Source organism: Zingiber officinale, chromosome 9B (assembly GCF_018446385.1).
Source record: "Zingiber officinale cultivar Zhangliang chromosome 9B, Zo_v1.1, whole genome shotgun sequence".
NCBI classification, from domain to species: domain Eukaryota; kingdom Viridiplantae; phylum Streptophyta; class Magnoliopsida; order Zingiberales; family Zingiberaceae; genus Zingiber; species Zingiber officinale.
This window is the reverse complement of record NC_056003.1, coordinates 67566893-67592185: the sequence shown is the minus strand read 5'-3', so window position 1 is coordinate 67592185 and position 25293 is coordinate 67566893. Positions and strand designations below refer to the sequence as shown.

The 25293-nt window shown below is 39.9% G+C and overlaps 1 protein-coding gene and 1 long non-coding RNA gene across 2 annotated transcripts; both read left to right on the top strand.

Annotated features, from left to right (window-relative positions):
- Positions 1-1375: 1375 nt before the first annotated feature.
- LOC122022600 (homeobox-leucine zipper protein ATHB-15-like) lies at positions 1376-2199 on the top strand. Its single transcript, XM_042580634.1, has 2 exons — positions 1376-1530; positions 2093-2199. Exons 1-2 carry the CDS (start codon positions 1376-1378, stop codon positions 2184-2186), a joined length of 249 nt encoding a protein of 82 aa, XP_042436568.1. The 3' UTR covers positions 2187-2199.
- Positions 2200-4134: 1935 nt separating this feature from the next.
- Positions 4135-4381, top strand: LOC122025262. Its single transcript, XR_006123643.1, has 2 exons — positions 4135-4230; positions 4332-4381. It is a non-coding gene; the product is annotated as an uncharacterized LOC122025262 (long non-coding RNA).
- The last annotated feature ends 20912 nt before the right edge of the window (positions 4382-25293 follow it).

Genomic DNA, 25293 nt, shown 5'->3' with positions numbered 1-25293 from the left:
TTAATGAATCTCAATTCATTAATATAAATTGACTCAATGAATCAAATTTAAATTAGACTCATTCAACAATTGAATCTAATTGAGTCTAACTCAATAAGTCTAATTTGAATCCAATCTTTGGTGCATCATATGAACCTAATCCAATTGGTTCATCATATGAACCTAATCTCCATCCACTTGTTCTTTGTGTGTGACCCAATAGGTTCTTGTAACGTTCACTACAAGAAAAATGTTATTCAACAACATTCAAACGGCAACGGTTTTATACCAAAACGTTGTCTTTTTACCTTTTAACAACGGTTTTAACAAAAATTGTTGTCGTTTAGTAATTTTTTTGGCCTATGACAACGGTTTTTAAAAACCGTTGTCTATTTATGTTTTTTGGGGGATACAACAACGGTTTTTAAAGGGTACGACAACAGTTTTTGAAAATTGTTATCTATGTACACTATTTTTTGGGATTACAACAACAGTTTTTAAAAACCGTTGTCTATTAAATGTTGTTGAATACCATTATTTTTTCCCTTCACCGTTTTTCCCTTTCACCATTTTTTGCCGCCGCATTTTTTCTTTCCCTCTCCTCGAAATGTTTTTACCGCCGCATTCCCCCTCCTTTACGATCTCTTCATCTACTTCATATTTTTCTTTCTCCTTTCCTCTCCAAGCCCTAAACCCACCGCCCCTTCTCCTTTCCTCTCCAAGCCCTAAACCCGTCGCCCCTTCTCCATTCCTTTCCAAGCTGCGCTGCCCAATAATCACTACTTCTACAAATCCTCCTCCCAGTCGTCACTGACCGCGAGGGCGACGCTTCCCTGCAGGGCAAAGCTGGATTACTCGCGCAGCCCAATAATCAGCTTGTCATCGCCCATAGATCTGATTCCTTCGTCGAAGACATTTCCGACTAGCGTTGAGGAGGGAAGGCAAGCTACAAGCGTTCCTCTTCTCCCTCTCCCTCGCGGTTCCCCTTCCTCTCTCGCGCTCTCTCCTCGCCCGATCGCCGGCCGCCGCGAGCCCACCGCCGGCAACAATCTCTTTCTCCTTCTTGTCTCTTCTGAGCCTCCCCCTCCGCTCGCGACTCGCCCTAGATCGTCGATCGCGCCTCCTCACGCCATCGCCCGACGCTATGCCACAGCAGTCGCCGGTGAAGCTCGGTGTTGCGATTATCCGAGGGTTGGCTTACCATATATCTCTCTCTCTCGATGTATTGGCCGTACCATAGCTCCGATTTGCCGATTGTCGCAGCCCTGATTCTCCGGTCATCGACACCTTGTTGCAGCTTTCTCTTGTGGCCAGCCATCGCGACCAGGTGCGAGCCCTAGTTTTGGTTCATTGCTTTGAGTGCTCATATAACCACCACATAGAGAGTGTGGTATCCATGGCTAGGCAATACATTCACAACATCAAAGCTTCTGTTAAAAAACTAGCATTAATTCTTTCACCATCACATCTCGGGTCTCATGATAACCTTTGCATGCCACACGGAAGCACGGAAGGCGACACACTTGCTCGGTGCATTTCTGAAAGCTACAGGTTTTTAATTCCATAAGCAATTACTTTCTTAAATATGTTTTCGGTCATAATATGGTAGACAGTAGATGAACTTTGAATTGTTTGCACTACATACACCAGTTTAAATCCTGAAGATATTTGTTCTTGTCAAAGTATATATTCTAACAAGTTGAGTCTTGCATGAACTTCTTTTATATGAAAAGGGAAAACCAATGATATTGCATATCTATCTATCCAATCGATTTTCTATAGTAACATTTTCAACTAATTTACATCAAAGATTTGTCTTTTTTCACTTTGGCACGCACAAATGACCAATTGGTCCACTGTCACCATTATGTGCCTCAAGATCTTAACTAATTGAGGGAAAAAGACTTTATTATTCAAACGTAAGTTATATTTCTAGTCGTATTATTCCGTGTTCTTTGCAGCTTCAAATGTTTTCCAATATATATATACACCTGTTCAGAAAAAACTTTTAGTAATTAAATGGTTACTCAAATTTATTTGTCATTTCTAATCATTTATACAAGATCTTCTTTGTGGCATCTGATAATGTAAATGTCCTTGCTACTTTGCACAGGGTTTATTCAGGATCAGAATTGCTTGAATCTTCCACTGATGGCAGTGATTCACTTCTAAAGATGATTTGGCACCACTCAAATGCAATTCTGTGATGTACTACGACGGTTTGCACTTTACCTTTTTCTTTCATTATAGTTAAATTCAGAATCAACTAGCAAGATCGCTTTTTCCTCATGATATACTTTCTACTACTGTCTTCTCTATTGTTCCATTTCTGTCATGAACTAATGAGCTAATTTCATGCATAGAAAAGGAATACCCCTTACACATGTTTGAAAATTGAAATCTCATGTCGGACAAATGATCGAAATATATCGGCATAGGTCATAACTATTTAGAAGTAGTGTTATCAAACAATTCCTTATCTTGTTATCACATAGATTTTATATCTCATCTTCACTTTGTTTTGGATGTCTCCGTTAAACATGGCAAGCGGTGCTTCAATATCTTTGACATACATAGCTTCCGAAAGGGCAATCCCAGGGTATAACCTTTTCCCTTGTTTATTCCAAAGTTTATAATTTGGAATACTTGTTTAGTTCTTGCATCAACTTGCAGATACGGAGGTGGAATGAGCTCAGCAAAAGCTGCATTGGAGAGCGATACAAAAGTAAGTTCAACTCTTCTGTAATTGTTGTATGTGAAATTGATTGTCAAGTCCGGCTAGTGTTTGGAAATATTTAAACCCTGGTGCTACTTCTTTATGTTATCTGATACTTCACTTATCCATCTTGCTTTTGTCTTGAGATTACTTAGTTTTCTCCTCTTGTGTTTTCTACTATTGTAGGATAATTACTTGCCTTTGGAAGTAAGAGATCCTTTCAGACAGGACAGTAATGTCTACTTAACCCGATCAAAAGTTTTCCATGCTAAACTTAAGGTTGATGTTACTTCGATTTGTTTGCAGAATACTTGCAACATTTCTTGGGTGTCACAAATAAATGATATCTGAATTTCTGAAATAGGAATCACTGTTCTTTAAGTTCCCCTATTTTTATGTTCTGAATGTCTTCAGCCTGATGCTTTAGTTTGGTATTTGATCTGATAGCCCAATAATCACTGTTCTTTAAGTTCCCCTATTTTTATGTTCTGAATGTCTTCAGCCTGATGCTTTATTGGATTACTCGCGCAGCCCAATAACTGCTTTATGCATCAGAATATGTTATTTTTGCCTTTTGCGCATGTAGCTATAACATATTTTTATCTTTAATTTGGTCATTTACTTTTCTCATTAAAGTTTGTTGTATGGATTAAAGCTTCAAGATATAGAGGTTTTGTCCAACTTAAACATAACGTCATACATTTTACTAACACATTAAAATGAGTCCAACTCAAGTACAACTACATCAACAACTTCCCCTTAAGTTTCTGAAAAACGATTGTACCATAACTAGAGATGATACTTTAGGAAGGTTCAAGCTATCTAAGTACTCACTAGAATCCATGACCTTGCTTGCCTTTCATGTAGTCATGTTGGCTTCTAGGAGATGATACCATAACTAGAGATCTCAGCATCCAAGTCGTTACAAAGAAAATAACCTACAATCCAATGGAATGGACCAACAAATAGACTCCATCAATACCAATAAGTATAGTTGTATGATAAGTTATATGCATTGGCTTGTGATATGAGTAATCTATTATGTCTGTCATGTTAAAGGATTATTACTTCACTTCCATAATGCAATAATTCAATTGATGTCTATTGTGTCGGTTAAAGGATTGTTTTTGACCTCACATCAATTACTGTTTTCTTCCTTTTTTAAGCAGAAATGGCTAATGAATGTTGCTCTATCCAACTGATTGACGGAGATGGTGTATTCAATGTCACGAGTCTTGAACACTTTATGAAGTCAGTGAAGTTGGCAGAGCATGGATTCTCCTATGCTGTAGTTTCTATCATGGGTCCACAAAGTAGTGGTATGTCTGTGAGTTTCTTGAATTTTATTTTCGTATTTTATGTGCTTGAAGGCTATGTTTATTATAAGGTGATTTGGTCAAATATTTTTCCCTAATTGTTTTTATTGTGTTATCAGGTGATTTGGTCACATATTTGTGAATCTAGGGAAGCGATATCACTTTCAAGATGCAGAACGAAGCGGGTGAAATGATGAATCTTTATATCCTTAGAAAATGGTGATTATCTTATTAGTAATTAGATCTTCTGTAGCATGGATATATTGATCGATTATGTTGATTATTGTGATGTTTTTTCCAACTTTCGTTTTCTCCCCTAGTTCTGCTACGAACAGACTAATCACTGCCAAGGATCACGCATCCGTCCAAATCAATATTGGACACTTGGATGATAATGGAGTGTACACCGGCCAGTATACCACTTTTGCTCTTTCTGGCTTTATTCGTGCTCAGGTTTGTTCCATCTTTGAACTAAAAGTATGATTTTTATATGTATTCTCCCTCTATTGAAATTTACTTTTTTGTATAGTGTAGCCTGTTTAGTTCCATATTAATCAGGTCCTAACCAGGATTTATTCCATTATAGTGTAAAATGACCTGATAATTTCCCCTAGTCTCACCTCCAAAGTGCATGTTATCAAGTTGTCTTTTTTGCTAACAAAAGTTTACTTTTCAATTTCGAATGACATGCAAACTGTCCTGGATTGGTTGCGTGATACCTTGTTTCAATGCATTATTGATGCAGGGAAAAGTGGCAAGCTTGAACATTTGTGATGTTAAGTGTTCAGATCAATAAAGTCTGTTAAGTTTCAATGCCCATAGCGATTTTTTACAAGTAAAAAAAAATCTAATTACAATTATCATGTCATATGTTTTGCAAAAATCACATGTTAAGGCTATTAACTAAGCATATCGAACCTGAAGCTTTCGAGCATCCAATGAGCATTGTTCGAATTAGATGAGAGCTAGGACGTTAAACATGATCTAGCAACTGCACAGGACGTTAGTATTCAACGTTACAGGACGTTACAGAAATCAATTAGTATTCAACGTTAAACATGATCTAGCAACTGCACAGGACTTAAACAATCCTCGCTCTCATTGTTTAACAAGACTTAAACATCTAGCAACTGCACAGGACGTTACAGATGAGAAACGTAGCAGAAGAGCAGATTAGATGGCGTTTAGGTGAAGATCATATTAATTTCTGGTTTGATACATGGTTAGATGCAGGTCCTTTGTTAAATCCCTCAGTCTCATCGTTAAATCTTGGGCTTTTATGTTCTTTACTAGTTCTATCTGTGTGATTTCCATGATCTAATTAGCGGTATCCTCTATGATGTTGTTGGAAGTTTGGATTGCTCTTTTCTACTCTCTATTCCGTGTAAAAACTAAATAAACCATCTCTATGCTTTTGCATGATTGTCGGAGAATTTTATTCGAATATGAATTGGGGAAAATGCTAATATAGTTAGGAATTTTGATTCCTGCTAGAAGTTAGGCCGTTTACTGAGTCTATTTGAGTATCAAGAGAGTAGATCCTTATGATAATTGTGGGTTGATCAATTTGCTTGCTCTGTGAATTTAAATTAGTAAAGCTTGTTTGTTTAATTCTCTGTGTGCTGCTTTGTTGCTTCAGCCCTTGTTTGTATTTGTGATTTTGTATGCTCCGGAAATAAGTTGGAACTTGATTTTTCATGTCTAATTTAGCTAGATTCTATAATGCTTTTTTGATGCTCGATGATAGAACCAGAATCTGGTTGTTGCTCTAAGCCATTGCTTGCTCTGTGAATTTAGCTAGATTCTATATGCTTCAAATTGGATAGAATTTTTTTTGGTATATGTAAAGTTGATAGGTTTGGTTTACCATACTTAAGAGTTACTTGTAAAGCCATATAGCTGGTCTTTTAAGACATACTACTCTGAGTTTTTGTAAAACTGTAATAAGGTCAGGTGTGAAATTTCCAAGAGATCCATTTTTTATGCCATTTACTCCTGGGAAATGAATTAACTTGCAATCATATGCTATTTACCTCAGGGAAAAGATAATGACCCGTTTCTGTGAAAGGAGAAGAAAAGAGAAGCTAGGAGGGAGGAGAAACCAGAAAAGGCTGCAGTTTAGAAGATGCACAGGCTGTTTAGAAGATGCACAGGTAGAGAAGACGTGCTCCAACAAAACATGATATTTTGGACTATATGTGTGATATATATAAACTTTTGGCTGTGTAAACTTTTGTGATGTTTGAATGTTGATGTTTGGTACTTTTGTGATGTTTGAATGTTGGAATATTTGCATTGTAAATATTGATTATGTAGGTTTTTTATCAATGAAATTTGCACTGGATGTTTTTTATAAACCATTGAGTAGGAAAAGATTAATAAGTTTTTTATTTATTGTCAAAATGTTGTATATTGTACCCAAAGACATCAGTTTAAATATGTCAAACTGTTGTCAATGGCGTTAAAAGGCAATAGTGACAAACTGATGTTATTTAACATCGTTGCCTAAAAAGACAACGGTTTTTAACCGTTGTCAAACCGATGTCATTGGCTAAAAAGACAACGCTTTTTAGCCGTTGTCGTAGACAGTTCAAAACTGTTGTTGAAGAGCCTAGGCATACGCTCAAAGACAACGGTGAAAAACTGTTGTCTTTGTAGGAAAAGACAACAGTTTTTCACCGTTGTTAAAATGTTGTCTTTGCCTTCGTAGACAACGGTTAAAAACTGTTGTCGTTTGCCACCCCTTTTAACAACACAGCCTTTAACAACAGTTAAAAATGGCCTACGACAACGGTGAAAAACCGTTGTTGTATGTCTTATTTCTTGTAGTGGTTGGTAATGTTTCTAAACTCCTTTAGAAACATAAGCAATGAGCGGCATCTAGCAATACATCATTGCTACCCAAGTTACAAGAAATGTCGAGATCCAACATCACCTAGTGACTACTAATTGTGACTCCTCACAATATATGACAAGTGTCCTTCTATCCTAGACATCTAGATTGATCAATGTGAGGTATAGACCGTGTCATCCTCTGACCAATCTAAATCTTGAACTCCAAGTAGACTCACTCAATCAAATGAGCTCAATATCTCATATTGACTCATTTGGTTATGGCCATACACTTCGTGGTCTTACTCTATCAAGAATATCGATGTAACTCCCGTCATATAGGTGGGATAGATCCCATCTACATCACTCACATCCCTCTGCATAATTCGTTACATACCTAGTAATCGCCTTTATAGTCCACCCAGTTACGGGTGACGTTTGACGAAACCAAAGTACATAACTCCTTATGTAGGGATCCATGGTGACTTCAAGTCTAAGGACTAATAGTCATACTAATAGCCACATGAGAAAGTATATGACACTCATATAACGATCGATGATACTTTCTCATGGCGGGTCATTCAGTATACATTCTCTAATGCATACCCATGTGTCAGCTTGATATCTCTATATCCATGACTTGTGAGATCAAGTTATCGAGCTGACCTACATGCTAGTCTTATTGTATTAACATTGTCCCTGAATGTTAATACTCAACTAGGAATGAATTAGAGTAGTGTTCCCTATATCATCTCACTATCGATTCAAACAATCGATTGATATAGGTAAGAACCTTCTACTCAAGGACGTTACAATACTTATTTTATCTGGCACTAATATAAATAAGCATAATAACCAAAAATCAAATGTCTTAATATATATACATGAGTCCATACAATCATCAAATGATTGACTCTAGGGCTCTAACTAACAATCTCCCACTAGCACTAGTGCCAATCAGTATACGCTCTAAGGCCTAAAGACCTAGTGTGACCATCATGCTTCCTCTGTGCTGTTGGTACTCTGTAAATCTTCACATCTCCTCTATCGATAATCCCTCGAATGAGATGGAAGCGTTGTAGTTGGTTTGAGCGAGGTTCCTTCGCCTGTGCTATAGCTCCATTGTTGTCACAATAGGGCTCAGCTGGTCGTGATGCTAGAACCACCCCAGTTCGATGATGAACTTGCGGATCAAATGCCTTCTTTGCCTCGATGCGAATATACTCGACCTCAGAATCATGTCGCTTGAACTCTTCCACGCACCACCATTTAAGCAAAACACGAACCCTGATTGCGATCGATAATCTGATCGGTCCCGAAGCTAGCATCACTATAACCCTTTACGATTAGCTCATCATTGCCTCCATATATCAAGAAATATTCTTTATTCCTTCGTAAGTACTTAATAATATTCTTGACCGCTATCCAGTGACTTTCACCGGATCTGACGTATCTGCTCGTCATGCTCAAAGCATACGAGACATCAGGTCGAGTACATAGCATGGCGTACATGATCGATCCTATGGCTGAGGCATAAGGATCTGATCCATGCGGTCTCTCTCCTTTCTAGAAGAGGGACCTTGATTCTTTGAAAGACTCACGCCATGTGACATCGGAGAAATCCCTTCTTGGAGTTGAGTACCTTGTCAATGTATGTACTCTGACTTAGGCCAAGCAATTTCTTAGATCTATCTCTATAGATCTGAATCCCTAGAATGCGGGATGCCTCACCAAAGTCCTTCATTAAGAAACAACTCCCTAGCCAAGTCTTGACTGACTGAAGCATAGGGATGTCCTTCCCAATGAGTAGTATGTCATCCACATACAATATGAGGAAGACAACTATATCTCCTACAACCTTCTTGTAGACACAAGGCTCATCTTCGTTCTTGATGAAACCAAACTGTTTGATTGCATCATCGAATCGAAGATTCCAGCTCCGAGAAGCTTGCTTTAGTCCATAAATAGACTTATGCAGCTTGCATACTCTGCTAGTATACTGTGGATCTACAAAACCCTCAGGTTGTGTCATGTACACATCCTCGAGTAGGTTTCCATTCAGAAACACGGTTTTGACATCCATCTGCCATATCTCAAAGTCATGGTAGGCTGCAATAGCAAGCATGATCCGAATGGACTTAAACATCGCTACTGGAGAAAAGGTTTCATCATAGTCAATACCATGAATCTGCTTGAAACCTTTAGCTACCAAGCGACCCTTATAAATAAGTCCATCCATGTCAGTCTTTCATTTAAAGACCCACTAACACCCTATGGGTTTTACCCCTTCAGGTGGATCAACCAAAGTCCATACTTGGTTGGTGTACATGGATTCCATCTCGGATCTCATGGCTTCTAGCCATTTCTCGGAATCTGGTCTCATCACAGCTTCTTGATAGGTGGTAGGCTCATCCTCTATGAGCACAACGTCATCATGGTCAGACAAGAGAAAAGAGTATCTCTCATCAGACCTGCGAAGAGGTATGTCTACTTGAACTGGTTGTTGTTCCTCAACTCTTTGTGGAACATCATCCACAACACTTTGTGGTTCCAGTTCAACTTCCATCGAGGCATCAGTGCTATTGTTCGCATCTTGAACTTCTTCAAGATCGAACGCACTCCCACTAGTCTTTCTAGAAACAAAGTCTCTTTCTAGAAAGATCCCAGTCTTTGCCACAACTACCTTGTGCTTACTAGGAATGTAGAAATAATATCCCTTATTTTTCTTGGGATATCCAATAAAGTAACACTTGTCGGATTTGAGTCCTAATTTGTCTGAGACTTGACGTCTAACGTAAGCCTCACAACCCCAAATCCTCATGAAAGACACCTGGGCATCTCTCCCAGTCCATATCCTATATGGTGTCTTTATCACGGCCTTTGATGGAACTCGGTTGAGTATGAAAGTTGCCGTACCTAGAGCATATCCCCATAGATATGTCGGAAGATCTGTGTGACCATCATAGATCGTACCATATCTAAAAGGTATGATTCCTCCGTTCGGATACACCATTCCACTGTGGTGTTCCAGGAGGAGTGAGTTGGGATAGAATCCCACACTCAGCTAGATAGTCACGGAACTCATGGCTAAGGTATTCTCCACCTCGATCGGATCAAAGTATCTTAATACTCTTGCCAAGCTGGTTCTGTACTTCATTCTTGAATTCTTTGAACTTTTCAAAGGATTCGGACTTATGTGTCATTAAGTACACATAATCGTATCTACTGAAGTCATCAGTAAATGTGATGAAGTACCTATAACCACCTCTAGCAGCGACATTGAAAGGGCCACATACATCACTATGTATGAGTCCTAACAAATCAGTCGCTCTCTCGCTGTGCCCACCAAAGGGAGTCTTGGTCATCTTGCCTCGTAGTCATGACTCGCATACCTCATATGATTCAAAATCAAATGAGTCCAGCATACCATCCTTATGGAGCTGGGATAAGCGCTTGTCATTTATATGACCTAAGCGACAGTGCTAGAGGTAAGTTTGGTTCATGTCATTTGACTTGAACCTCTTGGTATTTATGTTATAGATAGGGCTCTCAAGGTCTAGAATATAGAGTCCGTTTATTAGAGGTGCACTACAATAGAACATATCGTTTAAATAGACAGAACAACATTTGTTCTTTATTATAAACGAGAATCCTTTCTTGTCCAAACAAGAAACTGATATAATGTTTTTAGTCAATGCAGGCACATAACAACAATCGTCTAACTCTAGTATAAGCCCAGAGGGCAGAGATAGATGATAAGAATGGCAGCAACCCGTGCTCCATTGCCTACTCGTAGGTCTATCTCGCCCTTTGTCAATGCTATGCTATTTCTCAGTGCTTGTACATTAGTACAAATGTGCGAAGCACATCCGGTATCTAATACCCACTTACAAAGAAATAGAGAGGTTGACTTCTATAACATTTATACCTGAAGTAGAAATTTTATTTCTCTTCTTGTTAAGATCTTCCAGGTATCCTGTGAAATTCCTCTTCCAGTGCCTTGCTTGTCCTTGATATAGTTGACGAAGATGTTCAACCATATCGTAAGCGCTCATCAACTCATGTTGCTTCTGAAGCTCAGAGTTCATGGTTGCGAGCATTAGACAGGACACATCTTGATGCTTCTTGTAAGCATCCCGGTCAGCTCGCGTGGCAGTGGCAGGAGGAGCCTCCGGAATGGGCTGCTCCAGAACGTACAGTTTACGTTCCTGAGTGAGAACTATTCTCAGGTTCCTGTACCAGTCCAAGAAATTTGCTCCGTTGAGCTTGTCCTTCTTAAGGACAGATCGTAGAGAGAAAGTGTTCGTATTTGACGTCATGGTTATCTACAACATAAAATTTGCAGAAAAAAATATCATATTCTTTTAAAATTAGGACTTTAACTAAATGATGCTCCCACTGAATACTATAATTCTTGTGGGATAAGATCCACATCATACTAACCCTTGAGTTAGCTTTGGCTAATACGCCCAAGACTTAGTATGATCGGTAGGTAACGATTACCAATTACATCTCTATGCAACTCTTGTTTATAGAATCAATATCCGTATTTATATTAAAACTCGAGTTAACTTTGGTTAATACGCCCGAGAGTTAATATAGATGTGATTTTGACCTATCTTTTCCAACCGTTGGAATAATGCCTATAGTTGACTCGATCTAACCGAGTAACTAGGAATACTCAATCTAATTGAGTTTGTATTCACCCATGCGTTGATAGGCGGGACCAAGATTGTCCCTCCGTACCCTACCAAGATAATATGTATTGCTCTGCTTTGGCAGATTCAACAATACATGTGATCGAGATAGTGATAGGTATCACAGCACGGTTAGGCATTTAGAGTTGGTTCGATCAAGATCTAATCTAATCGAAAAGGATGCATCTTGTGCACGACTTAGATCTAATCTAATCGCAAGGGTGCATCATGTGCACGACTTAGATCTAATCTAATCGTAAGGCACTAATTAATTAATTACTTATTAAACATGCATCATATACATAAGCAATTAAATAATTAATATATATTTGTGATTTAGTCATGGCCCAACTATGATCTTCTCAAGCCAATGAGAAGATCGAATGGTCAACCTAGGGTCAACAGCTTCTCCAAGCTCCTCCCTTTGACCACCTTGTGTTGCTCGTGCCCGCCTCGGAACTCCGTCTCGTGTGGACCCTCCACCGCTCCAATTTGTACATTACAATTTGAAACTCGAGTTACATTCAAGTCTAAATCTAATTTACAACAAGAATATAAGAGAAAGGCACGACGCGCAGGTCGCGGAAAAATAAAACATACAACACGCGCAAACACATAACGGCACGCAGACCGTATTATGAATTACAACACAATCCAATCATATTGGGTTTTGAGCCATGACTATCACAAAATTAATATATAATTCAAAATTATATATTTTAATAATTTTCTATAATTTAAAAATAATTTTTACAATTTTTACGAGTAAAATTTCCCGGCGGTCCCGTTTAGCGGTTTCGGGCGCAATCACGGAACGGATCCCCTTGCGGGGCCAGGGGCTGCACCCCTACCCGTGATCTAACCATCGTGAGGGTTCATTTGCGATCCAACAGCGCCTAAACCCACTTTCCCAAAACAATTTGGGCCGAGACATTGCCGTTTCGGAAAAATCTTCCCGGCGGGTTCGTTTTTAGCGATTTTGGGTGCAATCGCGGAGCAAATCCCCTTGCGGGGTTAGGGGCAGTACCCCTACCCACGATCTAACCATCGTGAGTTGCTCCCAAGCCCACTGTCCCAAATGGATTTGGGGCAAAATGAAGTCGTTTTGGGAAAATCTTTCCGGTAGCCGAAGCCTACAAGTGCCGAGACACTTGTGCTTCGCTTCTACGGAAAAATTACCCATAAAAACTATAAAATCATAATTTTACAGAAAATTACAGAAACTTTAGTTTTCATAAAACCAAAAATCAAACTCGTACAAGCCTTGCACGTGGCTCTGATACCACTGTTGGGTTTTTCGGGCCGCGAAAACCGCTTTTCGGGCCGCGAAAACCGCTTTTCGCGTCGCGGAAACCCCGAATCACCCAAAGCCGTAGATCCTTGCAAGGAAAATTTCCGGAAAAACACGAGTACGAGTTTTAATACTTTGATCTACAGTAGATCTACAAGGAAAACATTTTACCTTCGATGCGTGCCATCTCAAATCCCGCTCGTCCAACGGTACGCCGGATCTCGAGAGTGTCAACGTAGACACTCCTCTAATGATATCCACACGAACAAAGAGTGTCTCTCACACTCAAAGGATGGAGAAGGGAGCTCCAAGTGTGCTAGCACTTTCTAGAACTCTCGAATGGGATTGGAAAGAAAGAAAAGAAGAAGGTACAAAAAGAAATCTTATACACTCACTAGTAGTATCCTTCCTTTGTGACCTTCACTCTTCCTTTGCTCTTGGATTCACTCAACCACCTTCTCCTCACCATGGAAGTCACGGCAACAAAAGCAAGAAGGAGGAAGAAAACTAGGAAGAAGATGATCCAATTACCACACATCAATACACACTAAATGAAAAACAACTCATCCTTTAGTGTGGCCGGCCACACACATAACTCTCTCATTTAATGTGGCCGGCCACATTAAATGGAATGGGAAGAACCTCCATGAGGTGGCATGTGATGTGGCAAGGATGAGTCATCCTTATGATGTGGCAACACATCAAGTCAAACTTGATGTTTCAACTTCTACTTGGTCAAGTCAAACTTGACCAATTGTCTTCCTTGTTGAGTTAAATCCAACCTTTGATTCAACTCAATTTCAATTTAATGAATCTTAATTCATTAATATAAATTGACTCAATGAATCAAATTTAAATTAGACTCATTCAACAATTGAATCTAATTGAGTCTAACTCAATACGTCTAATTTGAATCCAATCTTTGGGGCATCATATGAACCTAATCCAATTGGTTCATCATATGAACCTAATCTCCATCCACTTGTTCTTTGTGTGTGACCCAATAGGTTCTTGTAAAGTTGGCCATGTTTCTAAACTCCTTTAGAAACATAAGCAATTAGCGGCATCTAGCAATACATCATTGCTACCCAAGTTACAAGAAATGTCGAGATCCAACATCACCTAGTGACTACTAATTGTGACTCCTCACAATATATGACAAGTGTCCTTCTATCCTAGACATCTAGATTGATCAATGTGAGGCATAGACCGTGTCATCCTCTGACCAATCTTGAACTCCAAGTAGACTCACTCAATCAAATGAGCTCAATATCTCATATTGACTCATTTGGGTATGGCCATACACTTCGTGGTCTTACTCTATCAAGAATATCGATGTCACTCCCGTCATATAGGAGGGATAGATCCCATCTACATCACTCACATCCCTCTGCATAATTCGTTACATACCCAGTAATCGCCTTTATAGTCCGCCCAGTTACGGGTGACGTTTGACGAAACCAAAGTACATAACTCCTTATGTAGGGATCCATGGTGACTTCAAGTCTAAGGACTAATAGTCATACTAATAGCCACATGAGAAAGTATATGACACTCATATAACGATCCATGATACTTTCTCATGGCGGGTCATTCAGTTAACATTCTCTAAAGCATACCCATGTGTCAGCTTGATATCTCTATATCCATGACTTGTGAGATCAAGTCATCGAGCTGACCTACATTCTAGTCTTATTGTATTAACATTGTCCCTGAATGTTAATACTCGACTAGGAATGATTTAGAGTAGTGTTCCCTATATCATCTCACTATCGATTCAACCAATCGATTGATATAGGTAAGAACCTTCTACTCAAGGACGTTACTATACTTATTTTATCTGGCACTAATACAAATAAGCATAAAAACCAAAAACCAAATGCCTTAATATATATACAAGAATATGATATACATGAGTCCATACAATCATCAAATGATTGGCTCTAGGGCTCAAACTAACAAAAAATTCATTCACTTTCATTTTGAGTGGCTGGCCTCAATTATAACTCCCTTACAATTAATGTGGCCGGCCACATTAAATGGAAAGGGGTGTTTGTAACCTCCATGATGTGGCACACACATGTGCTAGCTTTGATCATGTGGCACATCATCATTAGTCCTCCTATTTCCAACTCACAAATGAGGTGGCAAATGGTCAAGTCAAACTTGACCTTTCATCTTCCTTCTCAAGTCAAGTCAAACTTGACCAAATCTCTCTCATCGTTGATCTAATCTAACCATTTGATTCAAACCAACATAATATAATGAATCTAATTCATTTAATTAAATTGATTCAATGAGTCATAATTTAAATTAGACTCATTAAACACATGAATCAACTTGAGTCCAACTTAATTAGCCTAACTTGTATTACTCTTAATCCAATTTGGTTCAATACATGAACCTAATCCTCTTGGTTCATCATATGAACCTAATCTCCATCTAATTGTCCTTAGTGTGTGACCCTATAGGTTCTTGTAACGTTGACAATGCCTCTAAACCCATTTAGAAGCATAAGTAATGAGCGGTATCTAGCAACACATCATTACTACCCAAGTTACAAGAATGTTGAGATCCAACATCACCTTGTGACTACTAATTGTGACTTCTCACAATATATGACAAGTGTCCTTCTATCCTAGATATCTAGATTGATCAATGTGAGGCATAGATCGTGTCATCCTCTGAACAATCTAAATCTTGAACCCCAAGTAGACTCACTAAATCAAATGAGCTCAATATCTCATATTGACTCATTTGGGCATGGTCATGCACTTCGTGGTCTCACTCTATTAAGAATATCTATGTCACTCCCGTCATATAGGAGGGATAGATCCCATCTACATCACTCACATCCCTCCGCATAATTTGTTACATACCTAGTAATCGCCTTTATAGTCCACCCAGTTACGGGTGACGTTTGACGAAACCAAAGCACATAACTCCTTATGTAGGGATCCATGGTGACTTCAGGTCTAAGAACTAGTAGTCATACTAATAGTCACAAGAGAAAATATATGACACTCATATAATACTTTCTCATGGCGGGTCATTCAGTGTACATTCTCCAATGCATACCCATGTGTCAACTTGATATCTCTATATCCATGACTTGTGAGATCAAGTCATCGAGTTGACCTACATGCTAGTCTTATTGCATTAACATTGTCCCTGAATGTTAATACTCGACTAGGAATGATTAAGAGTAGTGTTTCCTATATCATCTCACTATCGATTCAACCGATCGATTGATATGGGTAAGAACCTTCTACTCAAGGATGCTATTATACTTAGTTTATTAGGCACCAATACAAGTAAGTATAATAACCAAAACAAATGCCTTTATTTATATAAGAATATGATACAACAAATTCATAATACAATAATCAAATGATTGGCTCTAGGGCTCTAACTAACAATCTCCCACTAGCACTAGTGCCAATCAGTGTAGGCTCTAAGCCCCAATGACCTAGTGTGGCCATCATGCTTTCTCTGTGCCAAAGCCTTGGTAAAGGGATCTGAAATGTTAGCCTCTGTGGGTACTCTGCAAATCTTCACATCTCCTCTCTCGATAATCTCTCGAATGAGATGGAAGCGCCATAGTATGTGTTTGGTCCGCTGGTGTGAGCGAGATTCCTTCGCCTGTGCTATAGCTCCATTGTTGTCACAATAGAGCTCAATGGGGGCAGCGATGCTAGGATCCACCCCAAGTTCAGTGATGAACTTGCGGATCCAAACTGCCTCCTTTGCTGCCTCTGATGCAGCGATATACTCGGCCTCTGTTGTAGAATCAGCAACTGTGTCCTGTTTCGAACTCTTCCAGCTCACAGCACCACCATTTATGCAAAACACGAACCCAGACTGCGATCGATAATCATCCTGGTCGGTCTGGAAACTAGCATCACTGTAACCCTTTATAGCTAGCTCATCATTGGCTCTATATATCAAGAAATATTCTTTAGTCCTTCTTAAGTACTTAAGAATATTCTTGACCGCTATCCAGGGACTTTCACCCGGATCTGACTGGTATCTGCTCGTCATGCTCAAAGCATACGAGACATCAGGACGAGTACATAGCATGGCGTACATGATAGATCCTATGGCTAAGGCATAAGGGATTTGATCCATGCGGTCTCTCTCCTCTCTAGAGGAGGGACCTTGAGTCTTCGAAAGACTCACGCCATGTGACATCGGCAAAAATCCCTTATTGGAGTTCTGCATGGCAAACTGTAGGAGTACCTTGTCAATATATGTACTCTGACTTAGACCAAACAATCTCTTAGATCTATCTCTATAGATCTGTATCCCTAGAATGTGGGATGCCTCACCTAAGTCCTTCATTGAGAAACATGTCCCTAGCCAAATCTTGACAGAATGTAGCAAAGGGATGTCTTTCCCAATGAGTAGTATGTCATCCACATACAATATGAGGAAGACAACTATGTCTCCTACAACCTTCTTGTAGACACAAGGCTCATCTTCATTCTTGATGAAACCAAACTGTTTGATTGCATCATCGAATCGAAGATTCTAGCTCCGAGAAGCTTGCTTTCGTCCATAAATGGACCTATGCAGCTTGCATACTCTGCTAGTATGCTGTGGATCTACAAAACCCTCAGGTTGTGTCATGTACACATCCTCGAGTGAGTTTCCATTCAGAAACACGGTTTTGACATCCATCTGTCATATCTCATAGTCATGGTATGCTGCAATAGCAAGCATGATCCGAATGAACTTAAACATCGCTACTGGAGAAAAGGTTTCATCATAGTCAATACCATGAATCTGCTTGAAACCTTTAGCTACCAAGGGACCCTTATAGATAAGTCCATCCATGTCAGTCTTTCTCTTAAAGACCCACTTACACCCTATGGGTTTTACCCCTTCAGGTGGATCAACCAAAGTCCATACTTGGTTGGTGTACATGGATTCCATTTCGGATCTCATGGCCTCTAGCCATTTCTCAGAATCTGGTCTCATCACAGCTTCCTGATAGGTAGCAGGCTCATCCCCTATGATCACAACGTCATCATTGTCAGACAAGGGAAATGAGTATCTCTCAGGCTGACGACGTACCCTATCAGACCTGTGACGAGGTATGTCTACTTGAACTGGTTGTTGTTCCTCAACTCCTTGTGGAACAACATCTTCCACAACACTTTGTGGTTCTAGTTCAACTTCCATCGAGGCTTTAGTGCTATGGTCCGCATCTTGAACTTTTTCAAAATCGAACGTACTCCCACTAGTCTTTCTAGAAACAAAGTCTCTTTCTAGAAAGACTCCAGTCTTTGCCACAACTGCCTTGTGCTGACTGGGAATGTAGAAGTAATATCCCTTAGTTTCCTTGGGATATCCATTAAAGTAGCACTTGTCAGATTTGGGTCCTAATTTGTCTGAGACTCGACGTCTAACATAAGCCTTACAACCCCAAATCCTCATAAAAGACACCTGGGCATCTCTCCCAGTCCATATCCTATATGGTGTCTTTATCACGGCCTTGGATGGAACTCGGTTGAGTATAAAAGCTGCCGTGTCTAGAGCATAGCCCCAAAGAAATGTAGGAAGATCTGTGTGACACATCATAGATCGTACCATATCTAATAGGGTACGATTGCTCCTTTCGGATACACCATTCCACTGTGGTGTTCCAGGAGGAGTGAGTTGGGATAGAATCCTACACTTAGCTAGATAGTCACAAAACTCATGGCTAAGGTATTCACCACCTCGATCTGATCGAAGTATCTTAATACTCTTGCCAAGCTGGTTCTGTACTTCATTCTTGAATTCTTTGAACTTTTCAAAGGATTCCAACTTATGTGTCATCAAGTACACATAACCATATCTACTGAAGTCATCAGTAAATGTGATGAAGTACCTATAACTGCGTCTAGCAGCGACATTGAAAGGGCCACATACATCACTATGTATAAGTCCTAACAAATCAGTCGCTCTTTCGCTGTGCCCACTAAAGGGAGTCTTGGTCATCTTGCCTAGTAGGCATGACTCGCATATCTCATAAGATTCAAAATCAAATGAGTCCAGCAAACCATCCTTATGGAGCTGTGATAAGCGCTTGTCATTTATATGACCTAAGCGACAGTGCCAGAGATAGGTTTGATTCAAGTCATTTGACTTTAACCTCTTGGTATTTATGTTATAGATGGGCTTTCAAGGTCTAGAATGTAGAGTCTGTTCATCAGAGGTGCACTACAATAGAACATATATTTTAAATAAACAGAACAACATTTGTCCTTAATTATAAAAGAGAAACCTTTCTTGTCCAAACAAGAAACTGAAATTATGTTCTTAGTTAAAGCAGGCACATAACAACAATCATTCAACTCTAGTACAAGTCCATAGGGCAAAGATAGAAAATAAGTCCCTACAACAACAGCAGCAACCCGTGCTCCATTGCATACGCGTAGGCCCACCTTGCCCTTTGCCAATGCCTTGCTATTTCTCAGTGTTAGTTAGAGCCCTAGAGCCAATCATTTGACGATTGTATGGACTCATGTATATCATATTCATGTATATATATTAAGGCATTTTATATTTGGTTATTATGCTTATTTGTATTAGTGCCAGATAAAATAAGTATAGTAACGTCCTAGAGTAGAAAGGTTCTTACATATATCAATCGATTGGTTGAATCAATAGTGAGATGATATAGGGAACACTACTCTAATTTATTCCTAGTCGAGTATTAACATTCAGGGACAATGTTAATACAATAAGACTAGCATGTAGGTCAGCTCGATGACTTGATCTCACAAGTCATGGATATAGAGATATCAAGCTGACACATGGGTATGTATTAGAGAATGTATACTGAATGCCCCGCCATGAGAAAGTATCATGGATCGTTATATGAGTGTCATATACTTTCTCATGTGGCTATTAGTATGATTATTAGTCCTTTGACCTGAAGTCACCATGGATCCCTACATAAGGAGTTATGTACTTTGGTTTCGTCAAACGTCACCCGTAACAGGGTGGACTATAAAGGTGATTACTGGGTATGTAATAAATTATGCAGAGGGATGTGAGTGATGTAGATGGGATCTATCCCTCCCATATGACGGGAGCGACATCAATATTCTTGATAGAGTTAGACCACGAAGTGCATGGCCATGCCCAAATGAGTCAACTGAGATGTTGAGCTCATTTGTTCGAGTGAGTCTACTTGGAGTTCAAGATTTAGATTGATTAGAGGATGACACGGTCTATGCCTCACATTGATCAATCTAGATGTCAAGGATAGAAGGACATTTGACATATTTTGTGAGGAGTCACAATTGGTAGTCACAAGGTGATGTCGGATCTCGACATTCTTGTAACTTGGGTTGTAATGATGTGTTGCTAGATGCCGCTCATTTCTTATGCTCCTAAATGGGTTTAGGGCATTGCCAACGTTACAAGAACTTATAGGGTCACACACTAAGGACAATTAGATGGAGATTTGGTTCATATGATGAACCAAGAGGATTAGATTCATTTGAAGAATCATATTGGATTAAGAGTAATCCAAATTGGGCTAATTGAGTTGGACTCAAGTTGATTCATGTATTCAATGAGTCTAATTTAGATTATGACTCATTAAATCAACTCAATTTAATGAATTAGATTCATTATATTAAGTTGGCTTGAATCATATGGTTGGATTAGATCAACCATGAGAGAGATTTGATCAAGTTTGACTTGATTTGAGAGGAAGAGAAAAAGTCATGTTTGACTTGACTTTTTGCCACATCACTAGTGAGTTGGCAAGATGTGGACCAATAGGATTGCTCCACATCATCAATGTGTGCCACTTCATGGAGGTTACAAGCCTCCATAGCATTTAATGTGGCCGGCCCACATTAAATGAGGAGGTTACACTTGTTGCCATGTCATTTAGTGAGGTGGCAAGATGTGGACCAATAGTGTTGATCCACATCATCCTAGAGTGCCACCTCATGGGGGTTACAACTCTTAATGGTCTCCACATTAATTGGAATTAATGTGGGGGTTACACCTCCTAGAGTGGCCGGCCACTTGATGGCTAAGGGGTTTTTGAATTTCCTCTCATTGATTCATTCAATCTTCTTCTCCCTTGGGTGCTCTCTCTTCTCCTTCTCCCATTCCTTGGCCGAACACTCCATTGGTGCTAGCACACCTTGTGTTTTGGTCATCTCCTTCTACTTGTGTCCGTGTGGATACATATAGAGGTTGTCTACTTTGACAACTAGAGATTCGGCGACATCTTGGACAAGCGGGAACGCGAAGGGCTTCGCTACAATGGTAATGATCTTAACTTTAGTGTAGATCTAAAGTTTTTACAAACTCGTACAAGAAAAAGGTTTTTCGATAATTTTGTTTACGAATCTTTGCACGAGATCCATGGCTTTGGGTGACTCGGGGTTTCCACGACGCGAAAAAGCGGTTTTCGCGGCCCGATGAACCCAACAGTGGTATCAGAGCCACGTGCAAAGACTTGTACGAGTTCGTTTGTATTTTTATGAAAAATATACCTTCTGTGATTTTCTGTAAAAATTGAGATTTTAGAGTTTTTATGAGTAATTTTTCCTTAGAAGCGAAGCACAAGTGTCTCGGCACTTGTAGGCTTCGGCTACCGGAAAGTTTTCTTTTAAACGGCTTCGTTTTTGCCCCAAATCCGTTTGGGACAGCGGGGTCGGGTGCCATTAGATCGCAAAGGAGCAACTCACGAAGGTTAGATCATGGGTAGGGGCATTGACCCTAACCCCGCAAGGGAATTTGCATCGCGATTGCACCCGAAATCGCTAAAAACGAACCCGCCGGGAAGATTTTTCCGAAACGGCAATGTCTCGACCCAAAGCGTTTTGGGACAGCGGGTTTAGGAGCTGTTGGATCGCAAAGGAACTCTCGCGATGGTTAGATCGTGGGTAGTGGCGCTGCCCCTGGGCCCCGCAAGGGGATCCGTTCCGCGATTGCGCCCGAAACCGCTAAACGGGACCGCCGGGAAATTTTACTCGTAAAAATTGTAAAAATTATTTTAAAATTATAGAAAATTATGAAAATATATAATTTTGAATTATATATTAATTTGTGATAGTCATGGCCCAAAATACCCAATAATATTGGATTTGTGTTGTAATTCGTAATACGGCCAGCGTGCCGTCATATGATTGTGTGTGCTGTATTTTTATTTTTTTTTCCACGGCCTGCGCGTCGTGCCTTCCTATGATTCTGGTTGTAAATTAGATTTAGACTCGAATGTAACTCGAGTTTCAAATTGTAATGTACAAATTGGAGCGGTGGAGGGTCCACACGAGACGGAGTTCCGAGGCGGGCACGAGCAACACAAGGTGGTCAAAGGGAGGAGCTTGGAAAAGCTGTTGAACCTAGGTTGACCATTCGATCTTCTCATTGGCTTGAGAAGATCGTAGTAGGGCCATGACTAAATCACAAATAGATTAATTAATTAATTGTTATGTATCTGATGCATGTTTAATAATTAATTAATTAATTAGTGCCTTAACGATTAGATTAGATCTAAGTCGTGCACATGATGCACCATTGCGATTAGATTAGATCTAAGTCGTGCACAAGATGCATGCTTCTCGATTAGATTAGATCTAGATCGAACCAACTCTAAATGCCTAACCGTGCCGTGATACCTATCACTACCTCAATCACATGTATTGTTGAATCTGTCAAAGCAGAGCAATACATATTATCTTGGTAGGGTACGGAGGGACAATCTTGGTCCCGCCTATCAACGCATGGGTGAATACAAACTCAATTAGATTGAGTATTCCTAGTTACTCGGTTGGATCGAGTCAACTATAGACATTCTTCCAATAGTTGGAAAGGTAGGACAAAATCTAACTCGAGTTTTAATATAAATGCGGATATTGATTCTATAAACAAGAGTTGTATAAAGATGTAAGTAGTAATCGTTACCTACCGATCATACTAAGTCTTGGGCGTATTAGCCAAAGCTAACTCAAGGGTTAGTATGATGTGGATCTTATCCCACAAGAATTATAGAATTCAGTGGGAGCATCATTTAATTAAAGGCCTAATTAAATGATTTTTAAATAATATGATATTTATTTCTGCAAATTTTCTGTTGTAGATAACCATGACGTCGAATACGAACACTTTCTCTCTGCGATCTGTCGTACAGGAACCTGAGAATAGTTCTCACTCAGGAACGTAAACTGTACGTTCTGGAGCAGCCCATTCCGGAGGCTCCTCCTGCCACTGCCACGCGAGCTGACCGGGATGCTTACAAGAAGCATCAAGATGACGCATTAGATGTGTCCTGTCTAATGCTTGCAACCATGAACTCTGAGCTTCAGAAGCAACATGAGTTGATGGGTGCTTACGATATGATTGGACATCTTCGTCAACTATATCATGGACAAGCAGGGCACTCGAAGAGGAACTTCATAGGACACCTGGAAGATCTTAACAAGAAGAGAAATAAGATTTCTACTTCAGGTATAAATGTTATAGAAGTCAACCTCTCTATTTCTTCGTCGTGGGTATTAGATACCGGATGTTCTTCGCACATTTGTACTAATGTACAAGCACTGAGAAATAACAGAGCATTGACAAAGGGCGAGATAGACCTACGAGTAGGCAATGGAGCACGGGTTGCTGTTGTTGCTGTAGGGACTTATTTTCTATCTCTGCCCTCTGGGCTTATACTAGAGTTAGACGATTGTTGTTATGTGCCTGCATTGACTAAGAACATTATATCAGTTTCTTGTTTGGACAAGAAAGGATTCTCGTTTATAATAAAGAACAAATGTTGTTCTGTCTATTTAAACGATATGTTCTATTGTAGTGCACCTCTGATGAACGGACTCTATATTCTAGACCTTGAGAGATCTATCTATAACATTAGTACTAAGAGGTTCAAATTGAACGATATGAACCACACCTATCTCTGGCACTATCGCTTAGGTCATATAAATGACAAGCGCTTATCCCAGCTCCATAAGGATGGTTTGCTGGACTCATTTTATTTAGAATCATATGAGATATGCGAGTCATGCCTACGAGGCAAGATGACCAAGACTCCCTTTAGTGGGCACAGCGAGAGAGCGATTGATCTGTTAGGACTCATACATAGTGATGTATGTGGCCCTTTCAATGTCGCTGCTAGAGGCGATTATAGGTACTTCATCACATTTACTGATGATTTCAGTAGATACGGTTATGTGTAATTGATGACACATAAGTCGGAATCCTTTGAAAAGTTCAAAGAATTCAAGAATGAAGTACAGAACCAGCTTGGCAAGAGTATTAAGATACTTCGATCAGATCGAGGTGGTGAATACTTAAGCCATGAGTTTCGTGACTATTTAGCTGAGTGTGGGATTCTATCCCAACTCACTCCTCCTGGAACACCACAGTGGAATGGTGTATCCGAAAGGAGGAATCGTACCTTATTAGATATGGTACGATCCATGATGAGTCACACAGATCTTCCGACATACCTTTGGGGCTATTCTCTAGACACGGCAGCTTTCATTCTCAACCGAGTTCCATCCAAGGCCGTGATAAAGACACTATATAGGATATGGACTGGGAGAGATGCCTAGGTGTCTTTCATGAGGATTTGGGGCTGTGAGGCTTACGTACGACGTCAAGTCTCAGACAAATTAGGACCCAAATCCGACAAGTGCTATTTCATCGGATATCCCAAGGAAACTAAGGGATATTACTTCTACACTCCCAGTCAGCACAAGGTTGTTGTGGCAAAGACTAGAGTGTTTCTAGAAAGGGACTTTGTTTCTAGAAAGACTAGTGGGAGCACGTTCGATCTTGAAGAAGTTCAAGATGCGAACAATAGCACTGATGCCTTGATGGAAATTGAACTGGAACCACAAAGTGTTGTGGATGATGTTCCACAAGGAGTTGAGGAACAACAACCAGTTCAAGTAGACATACCTCTTCGCAGGTCTGATAGGGTACGTCGTCAGCCTGAGAGATACTCTTTTCTCTTGTCTGACCATGATGACATTGTGCTCATAGAGGATGAGCCTACCACCTATCAAGAAGCTGTGATGAGACCAGATTCCGAGAAATGGCTAGAAGCCATGAGATCCGAGATGGAATCCATGTACACCAACCAAGTATGGACTTTGGTTGATCCACCTGAAGGGGTAAAACCCATTGGGTACAAGTGGGTCTTTAAGAGAAAGACTGACATGGATGGACTTATCTATAAGGGTCACTTGGTAGCTAAAGGTTTCAAGCAGATTCATGGTATTGACTATGATGAAACCTTTTCTCCAGTGGCGATGTTTAAGTCTATTCGGATCATGCTTGCTATTGCAGCCTACCATGACTATGAGATATGGCAGATGGATGTCAAAACCGCGTTTCTGAATGGAAACCTACTCGAGGATGTGTACATGACACAACCTGAGGGTTTTGTAGATCCACAACATACTAGTAGAGTATGCAAGCTGCATAGGTCCATTT

What these genes read in the sequence shown, in the direction of transcription:
- LOC122022600 (XM_042580634.1), top strand. Translation starts at nt 1,376, where the DNA reads ATGGCTAGGCAATACATTCACAACATCAAAGCTTCTGTTAAAAAACTA. An exon ending in TGCATTTCTGAAAGCTACAG is followed by an intron (nt 1,531 to 2,092) that starts GTTTTTAATTCC and finishes TACTTTGCACAG; the next exon opens with GGTTTATTCAGGATCAGAAT.